The sequence below is a fragment of the Canis lupus genome, chromosome 6 (genome assembly GCF_003254725.2).
Source record: "Canis lupus dingo isolate Sandy chromosome 6, ASM325472v2, whole genome shotgun sequence".
Taxonomy (NCBI): Eukaryota; Metazoa; Chordata; class Mammalia; order Carnivora; family Canidae; genus Canis; species Canis lupus.
Window position 1 is genome coordinate 40,004,848 of NC_064248.1, and position 21,525 is coordinate 40,026,372.

General features: G+C 57.2%; 2 protein-coding genes and 1 long non-coding RNA gene across 8 annotated transcripts in view; 1 reads left to right on the top strand and 2 right to left on the bottom strand.

Moving 5' to 3' along the window:
* RAB11FIP3 (RAB11 family interacting protein 3) overlaps nucleotides 1–3,256 on the bottom strand; it is a 79,740-nt gene extending 76,484 nt beyond the window's left edge. For both annotated transcript variants that reach the window (XM_049111594.1, XM_049111595.1), the window contains exon 1: nucleotides 2,711–3,256. In XM_049111594.1, the coding sequence (XP_048967551.1) occupies nucleotides 2,711–3,253 (543 nt within the window). In that variant the 5' untranslated portion in view covers nucleotides 3,254–3,256. The remainder of the gene's footprint in view (nucleotides 1–2,710) is intronic.
* A 575-nt stretch (nucleotides 3,257–3,831) lies between these two features.
* Nucleotides 3,832–5,650, top strand: LOC118354947 (uncharacterized). Its single transcript, XR_004816437.2, has 2 exons — nucleotides 3,832–4,125; nucleotides 4,520–5,650. It is a non-coding gene; the product is annotated as an uncharacterized LOC118354947 (long non-coding RNA).
* A 6,209-nt stretch (nucleotides 5,651–11,859) lies between these two features.
* On the bottom strand, nucleotides 11,860–21,525 carry DECR2 (2,4-dienoyl-CoA reductase 2). Of its 5 annotated transcripts, none has more exons than XM_025417188.3 (9): nucleotides 21,287–21,383; nucleotides 19,776–19,861; nucleotides 18,618–18,686; nucleotides 17,446–17,497; nucleotides 16,716–16,851; nucleotides 15,010–15,134; nucleotides 14,845–14,938; nucleotides 14,610–14,714; nucleotides 11,860–14,427 (listed from the first exon to the last, which is right to left on the bottom strand). In XM_025417188.3, the coding sequence occupies exons 3-9, from the start codon at nucleotides 18,620–18,622 to the stop codon at nucleotides 14,213–14,215; spliced, it is 732 nt and encodes a 243-aa protein (XP_025272973.1). In that variant the 5' UTR covers nucleotides 18,623–18,686; nucleotides 19,776–19,861; nucleotides 21,287–21,383; the 3' UTR covers nucleotides 11,860–14,212. The 5 variants fall into 5 exon arrangements, with proteins under 5 accessions (XP_025272973.1, XP_035573308.1, XP_025272972.1 ...); XM_035717415.2 differs by having other exon boundaries at nucleotides 19,475–19,861; XM_025417187.3 differs by having other exon boundaries at nucleotides 19,809–19,861; nucleotides 21,287–21,375.

Sequence of the window (21,525 nt, forward strand, 5' to 3'; positions counted from 1 at the left end):
GAGCCCTGCAGGGAGCCTGTTTCTCTCTCTCCCTCTGCCACTACCCCCCTTGTTATGTTCTCATCTCTCTCTCTCAAATAAATAACTAAAATCTTTGAATATAAACTACTTCACTATCAAAATATTTTTTCTTTGTTCCTCTATAATGCATTCTGACATCAAACTTGGAAAAAACAATCCTGAGTCACAATAAAGTCTAGCAAAGTTTATACGGACACAAGTATCAACCTTTCATTAGTCTGTAAATCATCCGCTCCAACACAAGAGCTCTCCTCCACCATCCCAGGAAACTTGTCCAAGTCCAGGTACTAAGATGACCACACTCAGCACTGCTTCTTTCCAGTGCAGTCTCAGCCAGCAGACAGAAGGAGCAACGTCACAGTAGATCTCACTACACTCATCTATTCCACTAAACTCAAGTCATCTGGGCTTTGCCCCCAAACTTAAAATTCCATCAGAAGAGGGCACCTGGGTGGCTCAGTTGGTTGAGCATCCAACTCTTGGTTTTGTCTCGGGTCATGATCTCAGGGTCTCGGGATGGAGGGACATTGGGTTCTGCGCCCTCCCTCTGCTTCTCCCCCTCATCGTATCCGTGCTTGCTCTTGTGCGTGCTCTCTCTCTACAAAAAATTAATAAATAATATCTTAAAGTTCCATCAGGAGCTATTAAAGAATTTTTTTAATACTTTATGTATTTATTCATAAGAGAGAGAGAGAGAGAGAGGCAGAGACACAGGCAGAAGAAGAAGCAGGCTCCATACAGGGAGCCTGATGTGGGACTAGATTCTGGGACTCCAAGATCACGCCCTAGGCCGAAGGCAGGTGCTCAACTGCTGAGCCACCCAGGGATCCCCAAAGAATTTTTTTAGAAAAAAGATTTTATTCACTTGACAACGCACAAGCGCACAAGCAGGGGGAGCTGCAGGCAGACTGAGAGGGAGAAGCAGACTCCCCGCTGAGCAAGGAACCCTAAGCAGGGTTGGATCACAGAACCCTGAGATCATGACCTGAACTGAGGGCAGACGCTTCACTGACGGAGCCACCCAAGTGCCCCCAAAGCAAAGAATTTTGGCTCATTTCTACTTTTTGACTACAAGAAAGCTCTGCCCCAAATATCCAAAGTTTTTTCCACTATGATCCATAAGGACAGTTACCAAAGGTGTTTCCCAAGTGAAAAACATTTAATGGAAGTCATAAAATCTTACATTTATGGAAATATTTTGAGCGACCAAATCTAGTAAGTTGAGAGCCCAAAGACCTGGTGCTCCCCCCTGCTCAAGCACCAACAACTCTGCGAGGTCTCGGGAAAGTTATTCAGCCTTCCTGGCCTTCCAGTTCCTTACCTGTAAAGTGAGAAGGAAAACACCTGCGCACCACTGCCTCAGAAAAAGATGGTCCAGTGAAAGCGTACAAGAGCCTCCCGGGAGGCAGAGCCAGGGCACGATACAGAACCCCCTCGCAGTGTTCCCCTCACACCTCTGATGGGACCCAGGAAGGGCACGCAGGAGGGGAGACACACGGCACTCGTAGAAAACAAGGCGCTCTCCAGCCCAGCGGCATGAAGGAAAAGCAGGAAAAATCGCATCCACACTGTCCACGTAGGACAGGGTCAGTCACATACGTCTGTGTGCCTGTTAGACTAGAAGGGGAGCCGGGCTGCAGCAGCGCCTTCCTACACTGCTCAGTAAGAGCAGCACGCGGACCCCGACCGTCAGGATGGCCGCAGAGACACCACACCTTCCCAGGCTGAAAGCTCCGCGCAGGGAGCCCTGATTCAGGAGGACCCAGAGCTTTACATGGACGCTCCAGGGACACGGCGGGTCCTGCAGCCCTTACGAGGCTGTGGATAACCCACGTTATAACCCTAACCCACACCCTAAACAGCAAGGCATCGATTTTACCCCTTTTCTTAAAGACCTCTAGGCTTAAACACACTGTGCACTTCAACACCCACCTAACAAATGTCTGCAAATACCAGAAGCCCGTAAAACACAAAAACCAGGAATTCAGCGTGTTTTGGACTTCCTACTATTTGGTAAGAGGTTGGAGAGCGAACAGCAGGAGCCGACTTGCCGCTGGCCCGTGTCTCTGTCCAGATAAACCTGCCCGAGTGCCAGGCGCAGAGTGCCAGGCACAGAGTCGGAAGCCCAGGACAGAGCCCGAAGCGCCTTGCGCCGTCACCTGTCTACGCGGAGCGGGCCCTGACCGAGCCCTCCCTCCCTCTGGGCTGCTGCACCACCAGCTGATGGTCTCCCAAACGGCCACACGACCCAAGGCAGAGTGCCCGCCAACCACACACAGAAAGTGCCCATAACAGGTGTGAGCAGAGCCCTTGCGGGAAGGCCAGGCTGGACCAGCCCGCGGGGAGGTGAGGGCCCACAGTGGGAGCGCACCGTGGAGGGTCCGCTGTACACCCCTCCAGGCCGGGAACACGGGAGGGCAGGGGGAAGGAGTCCGATGGACACCCCTCCAGGCCCGAGGGAGGGGGCAGTCTCTGGGACACCCCTCCAGGCCCGGGAACACGGAGGGGCGGTGCAGTCCCCGGACACCCCTCCAGGCCTAGGGACACGGGGAGGGGTGAGCAGTCCCCGGACATCCCTCCAGGCGGGGACACAGGAGGCGAGCAGTCCCCAGACACCCCTCCAGGCCGGGACACGGGGCGGGGGATGCAGTCCCCAGACACCCCTCCAGGCCCGCGGGCTGGGACTCACCTGGTCCGCGCCGTACACCGTTGCGAACTGGACGAAATCCTCGATGCGGACCAAGCCGTCCCCGTCGCCGTCCAGGGCGTCGAACACGGCGCGGAGGCGGGGGCCGTCCTCCGGACACGCGGCGGGCTCGGTCGCGAGCGGGCAGGGGTGGCCGAAGTCCGGGGGCCGCCCCGGGGCCTCGGGGCCCACGTCCAGGGCCAGCTCGCCCCCCGCGGGCGCCGGGAAGCCGGGGAACAAGCCCACGTCGCCGCCCGCGAGCGGACCGTGGCCGAGAGCCCGTCCGCGGAGAGGAGCGGCGTCGGGGCAAGGCGGGGGGCAGACGCCGTCGGGCTCCGCGGCGCAGGGCGGGCGCGGGCCGGGGCCGGGGTTGGCGGCCCCGCGGGCGTCCGCGCAGGCTCCGGGCTCCGGGGCGCCGAGTGTCCGGCGCGGGGCGGGCGCGGCTGCCGGCCGGTGGGGCCCGCCGGGTTCGGGCTCGGGGTCGGGGTCGGGGTCGGGGCGCGCGCCGCCCGCGGGGGAGGCCGGCCGGCCCGGCTCCATCTTCATGGGCGCGCCCCCGGCCGCGGCGCAGGCCCGCGAGGCCAGTGGTGCGGCGGGCGGCGCGGGCGGCAGACAAAGGCGCTCAGGGCGCGGCGGCGGGCGCGGGCATCCCCGCGGCGGCGCGGGCGGGTGCGCGCGGGGCGCCCGGGCTGGTCGGGCTGGCGCTCGGGCCCTGCTCCGCCCTCGCCCATCTTCGCGCGGCGCCTCAGCTGCCCTCGGCCCGGCTGCGCGGCGGGCGCGGGCCCATGGCGGCGGCGCGGCGGGGGCGGGAGGGCGCGGGGGCGGCGGCGGCGGCGGCGGCGGCGGGCGGGGGGCCCGCGGGGGCTCCCGACGGAGGCGGACGAGGGGGCCGCGGCGCGGGAGGCTGAGGAGCCCGCGGCTGCCGAGCGAGCGAACAACGCCGCCGCCGCCACCGCCGCGCGGGCCCCGCCTTCCGTTCTCCGTCGGGCCTGACGTCAGCGCGTCGTGGCGGCGCCGGCCCCGCCCCCGCCGGCCCCGGCCAGGCCCCGCCCCCCGCCGGCCTTCCTTAAAAGGCGGGCGCCGCGGCCGCCGAGTGTGGGGGGTGGTCTGTCCGCGCGCGGGCGGTTCGGGCCCTGGAGTCGCGGCCGCTGCCGGGGGCGGGGTGAGCGGCGCCGAGGCGCGTGACATGCCGCCCCGGGGCGCGGGGCGCGGAGGGCCGACCGCCCTCCCGCGGGGACGCCGAGAAGTGCCCGCGCACCGAGGCCCCGGGGACGCGCCCGAGCCTCCCGCACCCGCACGACGGAGGAGAGCCGCTGTCGCCGGGAGGGCCCGGCCTCCCCAGCCGCGTGTGCGACACCGACCGCTGGCCCTGCGGTCACCACCGTCACGGGGACACGTGGAGACAGGCTGGCGGGCAGGTGACGCGGGCCCGGGCCGGGTGCGAGATGCAGCGCACAGGGAAAGGGATGGGGGCCGTGGGCACCAGCAACAGATAGGTTTCATAAGCAGCTTTGGCAAGAACCAGGGGAACCTGAAGCTCTGTTTCCAAGTGTACAGTGAGGAGCAGTGTGGGAATTAACTGAGTCATCCGTGTGACAAAACCCCAGGGCGTTGGGAAGAGGGAGGCAAGGGATCCTCCTCCCCAAACCTGTCACTTCATTATGGGAGCTGTATGCTTTCACGAGGAAGATCTTCTGTTCAAAGAGAAAAAAAAAACTACAGTTTTGGCAAGAATCTGAAACAGAGCCGATGCATCTGGCCAGACGTGATTTTGAGAGGTACTTAGAGTGATGTGTCAACCCCGCTAAATAGGACTGTTCGTGTGGGCACAGTGAAGACAACAGGAGTCCAGAGGAAGCAGGAAAACTCCGCCTCCCCTAGTCGGCTGATGTAGCCAAATGGAACGCCGGCATGGAAAGCGCACCCCCTTCCTGCTTGGAGCCCTTCCAGACTCTGCTCGGGAGACGTTGAAAGTGACAAGTTCCCCGGGTGCCGGGGTGGCCCCCATCCATAGAGCATCTGAGTCTTGATCTTGAGGACGCAAGTTGGAGCCCTGTGGTGTGTGCAGAGATTACTTAAATGCACACACACACACACGCACACACACACAAAACTGGCGAGTCCGTGGCCAGTCAATCCAGTGTCTTCTAGCATCCCCTCTGTGGCCTGTGGACATTTTTGGTGAGTAGCATTCCAGATGAAATGGGTTAGCTGGTTAGAAGCAGCCCCTGCTGCCACTTCCATGTGCTCCTCCACACCTACCCTATCCGTATTTTTTAAAGATTTATTTGCAATAAATAAATAAATAAATAAATAAATAAAGATTTATTTGCTTATCTGATGCGGGGGATGGGGGAGGAGGGGCAGAGGGAGAGAGAATCTTTAAGCAGACTCAGCACTGATCCTGGAGCCCCACACAGGACCTGATCCCACCACCCTGAGATCACAACCTGAGCCAAAGCCAAGAGCCAGATGCTTAACCAACTGCCACCCAGCTGCCTCACTTTACGCATTTCAACTTGTTAACAGTTACACAAGAGGAAGGGAGGGTGGGGTTCAGCTCACATCTGTCGGATCTGGGGTCTGGGTGAATGTGAACACCTCCCCCTGACTCTCCTTTTCTTTCTTTTTTTAAGATTTTTATTTATTTATTCATGATAGACATAGAGAAAGAGAGAGAGAGAGAGAGAGAGGCAGAGACAGAGGAAGAAGCAGGCTCCATGCCGGGAGCCCGATGCGGGACTCGATCCCAGGACTCCAGGATCACGACCTAGGCCAAAGGCAGGCGCTGAACCACTGAGCCACCCAGGGATCCCCTGACTCTCCTTTTCAAAAGTACTCAAATAACCACGTAACTTTGGAATTCTTCAAGTAGGTGAATTTCATTCACCTGTCTTCCCTGGTGACCTTTGGCTTGTAGGGAGAGATGTGAAGACAAAGACCAGCAAGGTGACTCAGCACAGCCCTGGCATGGCCCTGTTGCACCTGCCAGGGGAGCTGAGGGAAAGAGGTTAAGAAACCTCACGTGGAAGGTAAGCTTGTCTTTCCTGGGGTAAGGCTCCTCCATCATCTGGATGAGATCTGGCCGTTGACATCCAATGTTCAATTTGATCACAAACCTACTTAAAAAAAAAAAGATTTTATTAAGTAATCTCTACACCCAAAAGGGGGATCGAACTCATAACAAGAGTCACATACTCCTCTGACTGAATCACCTGGGCGCCCCACAAATCTACTTTTTTCATGCATGTTTTTAAAAAAACCTTGAGGAAATACACCAAAATCATAGTAGACAGTACATATGATTTCCCCTATCCATGCTAGTCCTTCGAATTTAAAATGACATCTTGGATGCCTGGGTGGCTCCGTCAGTTAAGCATCCCACTCTTGATCTTGGCTCAGGTCATGACCTCCACTTAGGTAATGATCTCAGGGTGGTGGGATCAAACCCTACATTGGGCTCCACACTCAGTGGCGAGTCTGTTGAGATTCTCTCTCTCCTCTCCCTCTGCGCCCCTACCTGCTCATGTGCTCACTCGCTCTCTCTTAAATAAATGAATAAAATGGTGTCGTGTCTTGTTTGAATTTAACTGTCATGGCGGTAGAGTGAGGTTTTTTTTAAGATCTGACTTATTTATTTGAGAGAGAGAGCACAAGCACGGGGAGTGAAGGAGGGAGGGGGAGAAGCAGGCTCCCCACTGAGCCGGGAGCCTGATGTGGGACTCGACCCCAGAACCCTGGGATCATGACCTGAGCTGAAGGTAGATGCTCAACAGAGCCCCCACGCGCCCCTGGTTGAGGGTTTCTTGCTCTGTCTACTGACCAGCTGGAATCCCAAATATGTGAACTGTCCAGTCATAGCACTTGCTTATTTTTCCATTGGATTATCTGACTTGTTCTGTAGACAAAATTAGTTTTTGTTTTGTTTTGTTTTGTTTTACAAAATTAGTTTTTAACATTGCAGATATCTTCTCCCCTGCCTGGGGGTGACGGCCTTAAATCATGAATGGGCCGGGGGCACAGTTTACTCCATAGCAACTTGAAAGAAACACAACAGCTGTAACTGATGGGATTCATTTCCAGAAAACTCCCTAAAAAACCAGAACAGGGAAGCCCGGTGGCTCAGTGCCTTAGCGCCACCTTCAGCCCAGAGTCTGATCCTGGAGACCTGGGATCGAGTCCCATGTAGGGCTCCCTGCATGGGGCCTGCTTCTCCCTCTGCCTGTGTCTCTGCCTCTCTCTCTCTCTCTCTCTGTCTCTCATGAATAAATAAATAAAATCTTAAAAAAAAAAAACCCTGGAACTCAGCTTGTCAGATTTTAAAAAAACAACGGAAGAACAGAAACCTAGGAGGAAAGTGAGCAATGAGAGTAAGCGGTTCCAGAAGAAGAAACTCAAAGTAGCCCTATGCACGTACAAAAGATGCTTGACCCCGTTGGTGATCAAGGGACTGAGTGAAGATACCATTTGACACCACTGGAGTCCACGTCAGGCATGAGGCCAGCAGGACGGGGACTCAGCGGACTGCACAGCTGAGGGCCTGGTACCTTCAGGCGGGCGCTCGCCCAGGTCAGTGCCTGCCGGACAGATGCTGGCCCGGGCCCGCAGAGGCAGGGACGGGGTGTTTGGTGCAGCCCTGCCAGTGCAGTTCCCCGGAGGGACTGCGGAGCGGCGAGGAGCGGTCTCGCTACGTGTGCAGCAGGTGCAGCAGGTGCAGCAGGTGCAGCAGAGGCCTGTGACCCCCCACTTGCAAAGGCTGGACACGTGGTCAGTGACGTATGTTGCTTCAACCCTGTTCGTGTGTAGTGAAAACAACAAATGAGAGTGGGAATTACATCAAGGGACCAGAAGAGGGAGGGCAGCGGCGAAGCTTAGCTACAGCGCACCACGTGGGTCTCAGCGAGCCCACGCAGAGCAGTGTCAGCGCCTGGCACGTGTAGGGCAGGCATACCTGCGTGTCTCTGGCTACTTTCCAGGCTCGCCCACGTGTTTTCAGAATTTCATGAACACTTTTAAAATTAAGGAAATAAGTCTTGTACCCAAGGTCTCAAAGATTTCTGCCTCTAGGGGCGGCTGGCCGGCCCAGCTGATAGAGCACGCACCTCTTGATCTCAGGATGACGACTCTGAGCTCTGTGATGGGTGTAGAGATTACTTTAAGGGCAGCCCGGGTGGCTAAAAACAAAACAAAACAAAGACTTTTATTTTTTAAAATCTTTAAAAGATTTTCTTTACTTATTTGAGAGAGAGAGCATGAGCAGAGCAGGGGAAGGGCCGAGGCAGAGGGAGAAGCAGACCCGCCGCGGAGCAGGGAGCCCGCCGTCGTCGTGGGGCTCAATCCCAGGACCCTGAGATCACGATCTGAGCCAAAATCAAGAGTCAGACGCTTGGCCCACTGAGCCACCCAGGCGCCCCAGGCCAAATGTTTTTAATCTACAATTTTGGAAACAAGATGAACATTCTGTATTTAGGAAGCATACTTAGAGGAAGCCAATTTTAAGACAGGTCACACTCTCGCCAGCAGCCCCCAGCAGTCAAGAGCACACAGCCAGCCACACTCGTGTTTACTGATACTTTATTCAGTGGGGAAGGATTTTTTGTCACCTTCAAATTTAGTAAAGTACATTTCTTAAGAGTAAAAATAGAGTATGAGTTTGTAAAGCACAATGTAATTCCTCCTGACTCAGCTGAGGTTTGGATGAATTTATTGAAACATTTCACTCTGAGTTGCTCCTGTGTGGACAGGCCTCTCCAGCCCCCAGTGCCCGGAGCACTTTGTGGCCTACAGTCTGCACCCACCCCGTCTCCCCCGAGGCCGAGATCCTGGCCGGGGAATGGGTGTGAGGAGCCAGCACGGAGAGGTTAGTACGGGATCCGGGATTCGTTGTATTTGTATTTTGGCCTCTGGTCGTGCTTTCCAAAAATGTAAACATCTGATTCCCCTCATGCTGTTCCCATAGCCTAAAAATTGTCCAAGTTATAAATTGTGGTGGAAGAGTTAATTCTGTGTGTTTCTGATGAACGTTTCTCAACCTTCAAAAGACACCTGTCAGGGGGCGTCTGGGTGGCTCAGCTGGTTGAGTGTCCAACTCTTGGTTTCCGCTTAGGTTGTGATCTCAGGGTTCTGGAATCAAACCCAGTACATTAGGCTCCGCATTCAGTGGGGAGTCCGCTTGTCCCTCTCCCTCTATCCCTCCCCTCACTCATGCATGATCTCTCTCTCTCTCAAATAAATAAATAAATAAAATCTTAAAAAACACACACACACAAAAGACACCTGTCAGGTCCTGTCTCCTTGAGATGCTCTGAAATAGGGATATGATGAGGTGCCCCTACAACCCCAAGTCAATAAAGTCATCGTAAAAAAATAAATAAATAAATAAAGTCATCGTCTGAGAGTTTCAGGTAGTGAGGTCCATACCGGTTACATTTGTTACTTGAAGAAATAACACTAGACATAATCAAAATAAGTGAGTGAAGAGTTTATAGAATCCTCTCCCAATGGACAGGGTTACGTGGGCCTCCTCCCAGAGACCTGCACCAGAATTCAGGGACCAACATGAAATCCATCGATTCCCTGTGGGTGTAGGACTGTTTCACCAAAGGGCCAAGTCAGAATGAGCAAGAAAAGGGGAGTCCACAGACAGATTGAGTCTCCACTACAGTCCCCAGGACACAGCCCTGGTCCTGAGATATGAGCGGGGATGTAGACAGAGTATCAGATTAAGCAGCCTCCGCCATCTTCCAGCTGGCCTTTGGGTTTCACCAAAGAGGGGACCGAAGACTCAGCTGGTCACTGGAAAAGAGTATGTGTACACACACACATTACCAGCCTGGTGGGCTACACATTGGACTTTAGTGAGTTTCTTTGCTGTGAGTTGGGATCCACATGTGATGGTCTCCTAACACCCGCTTACTAGAAGCAGCTCCTCCTCAAGGCCACGGCTGTAACGGGGGTTGTCATGTTCACAGGATGTGATCAACCCCTGGCCACGATTTACCAAATAAGAGCTGGACTCTGGATCCAGATGGAGTGGACGTGCACCTTTCCTCAGGACTTTGGATGTGAGCTCTGTGCACAGGTGCCGGCCACGGCTGTACACGAGTGGCTGGGACCTGGTCATATGGAGAGCTCCGTGCAGCAAGGGGAAGGTGGGCTCCCAGGGACAGGGAGAGGTGAGAGAAGGAAGGGATGCTCGGTCCTGGGCCCTGGGCCCCCAAGCTCCAGTGCGCCCTGCCCCTGGCGCATCCTCTTGCATTCCCCGCCTTCGGATCTGAACGGCAGGTTGGGTTCTGCTGTGTGCGTCCAACACAAACCAGCCTCGGTGTCCCGAGGGAGAAGCCTGAAGGGGCCGTGAGCCCTTCTGGGAGGCCCTGAGCCCGGCCAGCCCGTGTGCCCACATGGACGGATGCCAAGGGGAAGACCGGAAGTTCGGGGGGCCGTTGTGCTCACGCCTTGGGCCTTGGCCAGTGGCTTGCTGTCCACTCGGCGGCGGGACGGCGTCTGAGCGATGAGGTCGCCCTCGGCCTCTCACAACCTTTGTGCCCCAGAACGGAAAAGGGAGAGGAAGATGGGGGACGAGGCGAACGACCCAGGGCGACCAGAGGTGGACACAGGGAGAGCATGGGCACCCGGGCACCCGGCGAATGGTGCAGCTTGAGCCTGGCACGTGGGAAACCAGCGTTACCTGTGCTCGGGCCTGATGCAGGGGACCGAACGGGTGCAGGCCAACCACGGTCCAAGTCTAGAGGTTACTATGGCAACAGAAGGAGTAAGCACAGACAAGCTCCCCCAAACTAGCACCTAAATTAACACTCTTTATTCCAGACAACTGGGGACTCCCTTTGCTCTCTGTCTGCGAGGGAAATGCCCAGATGTGCACCGCGTCACAGCGACGGCCCAGGAGTGGCCCCGAGGCCTACTAGTGGGGTTTGCTCCACGTTCACTCCCCGGGACCCCGTGAGGATGGGGAGCCCCAGCCACCCACTCCCCGGGCCCCCGTGGGGATGGGGGTCCCCAGCCACCCACTCCCCGGGCCCCCGTGGGGATGGGGGTCCCCAGCCACCAGCTCCCCGGGCCCCCGTGGGGATGGGGGCCCCCAACCACCAGCTCCCTGGGCCCCCGTGGGGATGGGGAGCCCCAGCCGCCTGCCCGCGGCCTCCTGTGCCCACAGCCCTCTGCTCTGGCGGTCGGACGTCTCCCCATGGCCTGGAAGGGCTGAGAGCAGAGCAGCCTTGGCCGTGGGAGGGGAGCCCGGGGTTGGGCTGCGGGTCAGCCTCCACAGCTGGGGGTTCGTGGAACTGACTGGGGGTCACAGGTCGTCGGCCCTTCCGGGGACCCAGCACTTCCTATGGGAACTCAGAGATGGTTACGGTGAAGGCACCTGCTGCACCAGCCCGACCCGGGGCCCGTGAGTCCGTCCGGCGTCGGGGGCCCCCCACGTGCTGTCGCAGATGAGCCCTCGACAGCGGCCCGGCCCTGAGTCACAGCCTGGGCACCTCACAGCCCCAGCTGATCAACGTCATGTGCAGCTGATCAATGACAGACGCCGTGTGTCTGGGAGGGACTGGCATGTGACCTGCTAGACCGCGCGAAGGCCACCTGCCATTCCCAACGCGGGCAGCGGCATGGCGCCATCCACCCGGGGCCGCAGGGCAATGCAGGCGGAGGGGACTCTGCTCAGGCCACAGCGTCCCTCCTCTTGCCAGAGCACCCGTCCTCACACGGCCACCGGCTTTCCCAGGTCCCCACTTGCCGACGGAGGTCATGGGACTTCTTAGCCTCCATGGTCCCGAGAGCCAGCCCCTATAACCTCCGGGTGTCACTGTCTGTACCCCGTTGCGGCCAGTTCTCGGGAGAACCGCAGTTGAAGTGACAGGTGACCGTTCCAGAGGCGTCCCGCCAGGTGGGACTCGAGCCCGCTCACCACCCTACCGCTGGCCACCTCCAGGGCCTTCCTCAGGGAAAGACGGTGGCCCAGCCTGGTGGTGGCAGAGGGGCCCCAATGACCGCCTCGGCCCAGCTTGGCCAGCCTCCCCCGGAACCCTTCCCCCTGCTTGTTCTCCCACCCAGGAGCATGAGGAGCACCCACATGTCTGCCTTGCTGCTGGACTCAAGGCCACCAAATCCTGGTCTCTGTGACAACAAGCACCTCTATCTTAATTTTTATTAATTTCAGTAAGCTCCAAGCCTAGCACAGAGTCCATGCGGAACTTGAACTCATGACCCTGAGATCAAGACCTGAGCTGAGATCAAGAGTGGGACCCGTCAGTGGCTAAGCCGCCCAGGCGCCCCAAGGAGCACCCTGATATTCCATGTGGAGGGGCTCCCCCTGCCCAGTGGCCTCTCAGCTGGCGTGGCTCCTCCCCCGAACTCTTTTCACACGATGAAGGGACTGGGACACGGTCCCATCAGGTGGCATCCGCGGCACAGGCTCAAGCTCCGTCCTGTAGCGGTGACCAGAACTGCCCAGGAGCAGGCCCGGGCCTCGCAGGGTAAGGAAGCTCCCTGGGCGCTTGGCTGCGGTGAGCCCCCCACCCAGGAAGCGCGCCGCCTCCCCCTGCCTCGGGGTGGGCTCCACCTGCCCGAGGACAGCACTGAAGTATGAGGTGCGACGCGGTTTCTCGACTCACAGAAAAGAGACAGGAAGGAAACGTCCCCATCTCAGAATGACTGGGTCACTGGTGATTCTTTTCCAGTGTCTTCCTTTACCTTCTACAAACACTTGCAAGCTCTATTTTATAGTAAAAACTGTTTTTTAGGAAAATGCATTTGTTGGCAAAATGCTAGGATCCCTGCTTATGCCAACAGGCGGTACAGACAGGAGAGAGCCCGACAGCAGCTCAGGGGCCTCACCTGTAAGGGCAGCTCAGAGTTTCCAACAAACCACACAGAAAACAAGTCCGAGGATCTGAGTGGTCCTGGCATGAATGTCAAGGGAACAGATGAGAGGCCTGTGGGATCATGCCGGTGGCAGTGATGGCCAGAGGAGGGCCTAGAACGTCCAGCTGTGAGTGGCACAGGACCAAGTCCCCTGGGATGTCCCAGCAAAGGACGACTCCAGGGCAGGTGGGGACAACCCAGCCCATGTCACCAAAGGCTGAGAGGGGATCCGTCTGTGGCCCAAGACCCTGGTGAGGTGACCCAGGACCCCGCCACAGGGGCCTGGATCAAACACACTTCTCTCGCCTCCCTGGCCTGGCTTCCCTTTGTGGAGGAAGATTCCCATGTAGGAGAGCAAGGACGGAAGACGGGGCCTGAGATGCCCTGCGGCTGCACTCAGGGACCCCGGGACCCAGCCGAGAAGGGAACCAAGGCCCCCTGGCTGGGCAGGCAGGGCAGGGGGGCGACAGCCGTACAGCCCAGGTCACCCTCCCAGGGAGCTCCAGAATGCCAAAGTGCCCCCAGCGGACATCCGTGCAGGGCGGGCAGCTGAGCAGGTGGAGATGGATCCGTGGGGAGCACATGTGGACGCGGCACCGCTGCCGGACCAGGCCCGCCTCTGGTTTCGATGCTGTGGACGAGGTGCAGCGTGGTGGCGGGTCCTGGAGGAGCACCGCAGGAGGTGTCCAGGCCCTGCGAGCGCCGCCGCTGCGTCAGCCATCCAGCACCCGTCAGCGACGGCCAGATGCCGAGGACATGGGGAAGGGAAGACCGCAGCAGCACCCCAGCTTTGCCGCCCGCGGCCCGGGCAGCACCCAAGAGTGGCTGGCCCAGGGTAGAAGCTGCAGGTGCACACCAGCGCCCTAGAGGGTGGCAGGCGGGGCAGGGCGGGTGGGGCAAGCGGGGGGCCGCCTCAGGGCTCCTCATCCCGGGCACTGGGGGCCAGCCTGGGGCGCACGGGCCATGGGTGCTGGGAACGTGTCACCCGAACCAAAGCCCAGAGCGCTTCTCGGCCGCATGGCATCCACCACAAGCCCAGCTCAGGGAGCAGGGGGTGCGGTGCAAGCCTGCCCCCCTCCCCGAGTTTCCACAGCCCACCCCCCCACCACCCAGGGCAGGACGAAGTCAGCAGCGGCCCTACAGTGAGGAGGCACTCTGAGAGGAATCTGCTCAAGGAGGGTGAGCAGGCCTCCCAGGCCGGGGGCATCGGGCACTAGGGGGACAAGGGGAAGGCAGAGAGCAGTGGGGCTGTCCGTGACCCACACGGCCCCACGGGCCCTCAGGCCTCCGGGGTGGGGGGGGCACCCGGCGGAGCTCCCAGAGAGATGGCTTCCCACCTGCTGCAGGCCCGACGTCTGTCCTGATCTGCAGGGAGGCACTGAGGCTTGGCGGGGCCCCCTCCCAGCACCCCCCACCCGTTCAGAACACCCCTCTCAGCCTTGCCTGACGTGGCCTTTTGGGGTAGCCCAACCCCAAACGAACCCAAGAACATGTCTAGAAATACACCCAAGGGACTCGGGAAACCCATCAGGACCATATGTGGTGACGTCAGCCCACGGGGCAGGGGTTTCAGGAAGAGGGCCACGGCCAGAGGTGACCCGCGGGAGGCAGGAGCGGCATCACCTAGAGCTTAGCAGAGGCAGTGAAATCTGCCAGCAGCTTGAGGTCATTAGGGAAGGTCAGCCATGCCCCGCCGTCAACCACCAGCACAGCGCCTGTCATATAGGATGTCAAGGGGCTGGCCAGGTACAGCGCGCCGTGGGCCACCTCGGTCTTGTTGCCCAGCCTCTGCAGGGGGATGTCCAGAACCTTGGTGCTGACACTGGCCTGGTGGCCACCTGCAAAAACATAAGGCTCAGCCCCATGATAGGGGACCCAGGGCCCCCCGCCCCCCACCCTGGGCTTGGAGACGGCCTCTTCCTGGGAGCCCAAGGAACCGGTCCTTCTCCTGGGTGTGTCCCAGCCAGCTGGGAGGGGAACCCGCGGAGGCACTGTGGGGCGTGGGGTCCCAAGGGCTTACCCAGCCGCCGGAACCCCTCCGTGCCACTGATGGGGCCAGGGGCGAGGCTGTTGATGCGGATGTTCTGGGGACCCCACTCCACGGCCAAGTGCCGTGTCATCGCATCTGCACAGAGGAAGGCAGGCATGAGGGGAGGCAGGGCCCGTGCCAGGCCTCTCCACTGCTGGTTTCCAGGGACAGGTGGGAGAAGGACCCAACAGGAGCCCAGGCCAGCCGACCCGGGGGGTGCCCGTACCCACAGCTGCCTTGGCAGAGCCCGCATGCACTTGAAGCACCTGCCCCCGGGTACCCAGAGTCGCAGTGATGTTCACGATCACCCCTCCGTGGTCCTGTAACACACGGGGGAGGGCAGTGAGTGGGTGGCCGGAAGAGGCGACTCCCAGGAAGAAAGCACACGCACCCTGAAAAACTTTTCGTAGAGCACGCGAGACATGTTGAAGGTGCCCAAGCTGTCGATGTCCATCACGGTCTTAAAGGCGTTGAAGGACAGTGCACTGGCAGGGCACAGGAAGTTTCCCGCTGCACCTGCAAGAAAACCACAGCGTGCTGGAGCCCCGGCAACCAGGACACGGCCCTCGGGGTGGTCCAGGCGCCACAGGGCAGAGCCCGAGCACTTGGGGGCCCCTTTCTTCTTGGGAGACTAAGCAGGACAGATCTCATGGGCTGAATTACGTCCCTCAAAGAGATATGCTGAAGGGGAATCTGTGGCGCTCAGAGATCTTGATTTCAGCTCAGGTCATCATCTCAGGGTGGGGAGAGCGACCCCACGTCCTCTGCGCTCACTGTGGAGCCTGCTTAAGACTTTCTCTCCTGCTCCTCCCCCACATCTAAAAAAATAATAATAATAGGGGTCCCGGAATGGCTCAGCTGGTAAGCATCTGCCTTCAGCTCGGGTCATGCTCCTGGGGCCCTGGGATCAAGTCCCGTGGGGACTCTACTCAGCTGGGTCCTGCAGCTCCCTCTCCCTCAGCTCCTCCCCCTGCTGTGCACGCGCTGTCTCTCTCTAATAAATAAAATCTTTAAATAATAATAAAAAGTTAAAATGTCCACCAAGGTTCTGGACATCCCCCTGCAGAGGCTGGGCAACAAGACAGAGGTCGCCCACGGCGCGCTATACCTGGTCAGCCCCTTGGCATATGCTAAAGTCCTAATCCCTGGTATCAGTGAACGTGACCTTATTTGGAAACATAACCTTTGTGGATGCAATCAAGTTAAGCTGAGGTCACCTGGGGCTAGGCAGGCCCAGACCCAGGGACTGCTGTCCTCCGAAGAAGAGGAGAGACAGACACATGTGGGGGAGGCCGCGGCCAGCAGGCGGAGACGCGCTGGGGAGCAGCCGGGATCGCCGGCCACCCCAGGGCGGGCAGAAAGGCCTGGAACAGAGCTTCCCTGGGCCTGAGGAGGGCGGCCTACCCACACCTTGGTTTTGGATTTGTGACCTCTACAAGTATGAGAGAACACATTTCTGCTGTTTTGGGCTATTCAGCCCGCGATACCTTGTTAGCTGCAGGAGATTGGGACATGCCATGTATTTTTTTTTTTTTAAATATTTTATTTATTTATGATAGTCACAGAGAGAGAGAGAGGCAGAGACACAGGCAGAGGGAGAAGCAGGCTCCATGCACCGGGAGCCCGACGTGGGATTCGATCCCGGGTCTCCAGGATCGCGCCCTGGGCCAAAGGCAGGCGCCAAACCGCTGCGCCACCCAGGGATCCCCATGCCATGTTTTTAAAAGGGAATTTCAGCAGAGTGAGTCTTGACGTACCGTGCAGACTCTGGTGAGCAGAACGGGTCATACGGGCTCACCAACTGTAGGAAACACAGGATGTGAACACGGGGGCTGCGGTGGGTACGCGGGATTCTATCTACGAGCTGCTCAGTTAGTCTGTAAATCTAAACCTCTACAGGTTTAGATTAATTTTTTAGAAAAAATTATGGGTTTTTTTTTTTTTTTTTTTTTAAGGGAGAGTTTTGGGACATGAGAGTGCCCTGACTCTGTGTGTAGGCCGAATTCTCAGGATGTCCACTTGAGCCTTGGCCAGGACAGGACCCCTGAGGCCCCTGAACCCACCAGAAGGCCCTGGCCTCACCCATCAGCCACTCACAGTTAACCAGAATGTCGATCTTCCCAAACTCCTTCAGTGCCTGGTCCACGGCAGCTGTGATGGCTGGAAAAGCTCGAACGTCCAGAGATAAGGGGAGGCACCGCTGGCCAGTGGCAGCAGCCAGCTTCCTGGCAGCCTAGGAGCCAGAAGGAAAGAGGTGGGCAGCAGCCCAGTGGCCTTGTGGGGGAGTCTGACAAGGGGGATGTGTCCAGGGGATGCTGGGAGGCTGCCGCTTGCTGCTGGACCCCACTCCCGGAGGCACAGCGGCCAGGCAGCCACTCCATGCAGCCACAACCCCCGGTGGACAGTTCTAAGATATCCCTCTCTCTCCCCGTCTCCCTAGGACCCTCCTTCGACATTGCCCTTCAGGCCACTGGCCATGGGTCAACGGCAGCCCCAGCTGACTTCTAGTCCCTGCCACAGAGACCAGCTGTGGCAGTGGTGACAGTCTCCTCCCAGGTGGATGCAACATGCGAACCACCCTCAAGATCCGAATGAGCTGAGATCTCTCTTGGGGCCACAGTACCACCCAACACGAGAGTCTCCTCAGAAGAGATGTTGTAAAAAACCAGGGGGTACCCTTGGGAGGCCACTCGTACTGAAGGTCCATGTTTGGGAGAGAAGCAGGATTTGGTGTTGCCATCTTCTGGGCCTCAGGACCCTCCAGGCACAGGCTCTGGGCCCCACAGCCACCCATGGGTGGGATGGACACAGGAAAGACCCCCCTCACCTTAGACACTCTTGGAAAGCTTCTGCTGGCGATGACTGTGTGGCAGCCGTGCCTGCGAAGCCAGAGGGCAGGTGTGAGGGCAGCAAGGCACAGGGGACACACCAGGTCCCTGGTGCCTGCCTGGTGCTCTAGGCACAGCTCCTCTTCCCCAAGGCTCTCTTGGGCTGAAGCACCAGCCCAGGGCCGAAGGCACAGCTTGCAGAAAACACAGGGGCCTGAGCAAAGCCGAGTGGCACCAAAGGTACCCACCCTGGGGGCCCCAGTCTGGGTCTCTCTGGCATGCGGTACCCCAGCCACACAGAGATATGGTTCCGCCCCCAAACACCATGTACTCAGCAGTGACACAGCCGGGAGCCTCAAATGCACAGCCCGGCAGCTGCATGGGCCCTGCTGGGTGCCCTGGGCTTCTCCCTCCGAGGCTGGGGTGAAGGACAGGTAGGGCCCATGCTGAGGCCAGGGTGTCTGCCTTGCCTCACTGCCTGACACACTCAGCCTCACAGTAACAGTAGTAGCTACACCTGCTAAGCAGCCCCACCTAATCCTCAAAATGACCCTCAGCACAGCTGGCCACGCTCTACTCAGAGAAGCAACACGCACAAGCCGCCAGCTTGGAAAATGGGATTCACCTGCAATGGATGAATCCCCAAATCTCATCCAGTGAGACCCATTCTCTATGAAAAGTGGAGGCCTGGAGAAAACCGGGGAGGGGTCCATATCAACAGGCTTCCTCTTCCCCCCAACCCCAGCCTAACTTTGGCTCTTTCCTCTGGGACTCACAAGTGGTCAGCCTGGGCCTAAGGTCACAGATCTTGTGTTCCAAGAGACACTGTGCTCCGCACACTGCTGGAGTCAACTCGGCTCACCTACTCTGGGTTGGCAAGGCCCCAGGGAGCTTGGCAGCAGAGTTAGCTCAACCTATTGCACCCTTCCTCTGGTACAAATGGGGGTGCTGGGGCCAGAGTCTTAGTCTCAATGAACCTCTAGGAGACGATAGAGTCCTGCCTCCTCCAGGAAAGCACCTGACCCCTTTCAGATGCCCTCTGATGGCTTGTTGCCTAGAGGGGTTCCTACCACCCACCAGCATCTTGCCCAGGGATACAGCAGGGTCCATGCAAGGTGGAGTGAGTTTCGGGGGTGGGAGGGAGTGCAAGAGTGCATAGAGCAGTGCTCACCGCATAAAAATCTCAGCAATCCGGAACCCGATGCCAGAACCACCACCGGTGATGAATGCCACTTTGTCCCTAAGAAAACAGGAGGCATTTTAAGAGATAGATCCCTAGTTTTCTTTTTTTTTTTTTTTTGAAGATTTTATTTATTCATGAGAGACACACAGAGATAGGCAGAGACACAGGCAGAGGGAGAAGCAGGCTCCACGCAGGGAGCCCGACGCTGGACTCAACCCTGGGTCTCCTGGATCACACTGTGGGCTGAAGGCAGGCGCTAAACCGCTGAGCCACCCAGGGATCCCCCAATCCCTAGTTTTCTAACAGACCAAAATACAGCATCCAGTGTATTGCTCTGTTCTGCTCACCTGATTATATTCTCTTTCTTAAAAAAAAGTTGGTTTTTTGGTTTATGGTCTCTTCTGATTTGTTTAGTGTATAGTTCCCCGGGATCGTTGTTGCCATTTTAGTATTGTGTTCTCTCATTCATCTATTCTCTGGACAGAATGGCAAGATGGAAAAACTCACCTCAGAAAAGAGAACAAGAGGCAGTACTGACCAGGGACCTAATCAGTATGGACATAAGTAAGATATTGGAACTGGAGTTCAGAGTAACAATTATAAAGATGCAGGTTGAACTTGGGGGAAAAAAAAACACATAGAAGACACCAGAAAATCCCTTTCTGGAGAAATAAAAGAACTAAAATCTAATCAAGTTGAAACCAAAAAGGCTATTAATGAGATGCAATAAAAAATGGAGGCTATAACAGCTAGGATAAATGAGCAGAAGAGAGAATTAGTGATCTAGAAGACACAATGATGGAGACTAGAGAAACTGAGAAAAAGCAAGATAAACAGCTACTCACTGAATCACCAGGGGAGGATTTGAGAGAGAAGTGATGCCGTACAGCGAAACAATATTAGAATAATTGGGATCCCAGAAGAAGAGGAAAGAGGGGAGGGACAGAAGGTATATTGTAGCAAACTATAGCTGAGAACTTCCCTAAATCTGGAGAAGGAAACAAGCATCCAAGTCCAGGAGGCATAGAGAAACCCCCTCAAAATCAATAAAAATAGGCCAACACCCCGACATATAATAGTGAAACTTGCAAATCTCAGAGACAAAGAGAAAATCCTGAAAGCAGCTGGGAATAGGAGGTCCGTAACCTTCAAGGGTAGAAACATTCTCTAGCAGCAGACCTGTCCACAGAGGCCCGGCAGGCCAGAAAGGGCCGGCATGGTACGTTCAGGTGCTAAATGAGGAAAAAGAGAGAGGTAGGAATTTAGCAAGGCTTGGGAAGAGATCAGAGACATGTTACAGATGAGCATCAAATCTCAAACGTTCAAGACACATGAGTGGGGCACCTGGGGGGCTCAGTTGGTTAAGCATCTGCCTTTGGCTCATGTCACAATCTCAGGGTCTTGGGATCGACCCCACATCAGGCTCCCTTGCTCCATGGGGAACCCGCTTCTCCCTCTCCCTATGCTGCTGCTCCCCCTGCTTGTGGTCTCTTTCTGTCAAACACATGAGTTTTTTTCCTAAAGCAAGCCCCATCAATATGCTGCCTGCAAGAGACTCTTTATTTTTTTTTAACATTTTATTTATTCAGAGAGAGAGAGAGAGAGAGAGAGAGGCACAGAGACACAGGCAGAGGGAGAGGGAGAAGCAGGCTCCATGCAGGGAGCCTGACATGGGACTCGATCCCGGGTCTCCAGGATCACGCCCTGGACTGAAGGCAGCGCCAAACAAAGAAACACCTCAAAAGGTGAGCCACCCGGGCCGCCAAGAGACTCATTTTAGATCCAAAGATACCTCCAACTCATGAAAAGAAAGCTGGGGTAAGGCAGCCCGGGTGGCTCAGCATTTCATTTATTTTTTATTTATTTTATTTTTTATTTTTTATTTTTTTGGCTCAGCGGTTTAGCACCTCCTTCAGCCCAGAGTGTGATCCTGGAGACCTCGGATGGGGTCCCACGTCGGGCTCCCTGCATGGAGCCTGCTTCTCCCTCTGCCTGTGTCTCTCTCTCTCTGTCTCTTATGAATAAATAAAATCTTTAAAAAAAAGAAAGAAAGAAAGAAAGGAAGGAAGGAAGGAAGGAAGGAAGGAAGGAAGCGAGCTGGGTAGTACTCCTTCATTAAACAAATTAATTTTTTTTTTTTATTTATTTATGATAGTCACAGAGAGAGAGAGAGAGAGGCAGAGACACAGGCAGAGGGAGAAGCAGGCTCCATGCACCGGGAGCCCGACGTGGGATTCGATCCTGGGTCTTCAGGATCGCGCCAAACCGCTGCGCCACCCAGGGATCCCTCATTAAACAAATTAAATCAAATTAAATTTTAAATCAGGGATCCCTGGGTGGCGCAGCGGTTTGGCGCCTGCCTTTGGCCCAGGGCGCGATCCTGGAGACCCGGGATCGAATCCCACGTCAGGCTCCCGGCATGGAGCCTGCTTCTCCCTCTGCCTGTGTCTCTGCCTCTCTCTCTCTGTATGACTATCATAAATAAATTAATTTATTAAAAAAAAAAAGACCACCACCCGGACCAGGGTTAGAACACCACCCGGACATCTGGATCGCCGGCCGCCAGCACCCGGTCCTCTGCCGTCGCAGTAAAACCACCCGCCCCGAGCCACCTCCGCAGCGCTGCGCCCCGGGGGAGCCCCTGACTCCGTCCTCACCTGAGCAGGTCGGGGCAGAAGAGATGGCGGTACTCGGGGAGACACTCGTCCTCACTGACGTCGGGCGGTGGCTGGGCCATGGCGCGCGGGGCGGCCGGGGTCGCGAGGACAGCAGGGACCCGCCGGGGCGGGCAGCAGCGGGGCCCTCAACGGGGATCAGCGTCCTGGCCCGGGGGTGCGGGAGCAGACGCAGCGGTGGCCTGACCCCGGCGCCGACCCCGCGCCAGCCCCGCCCACAG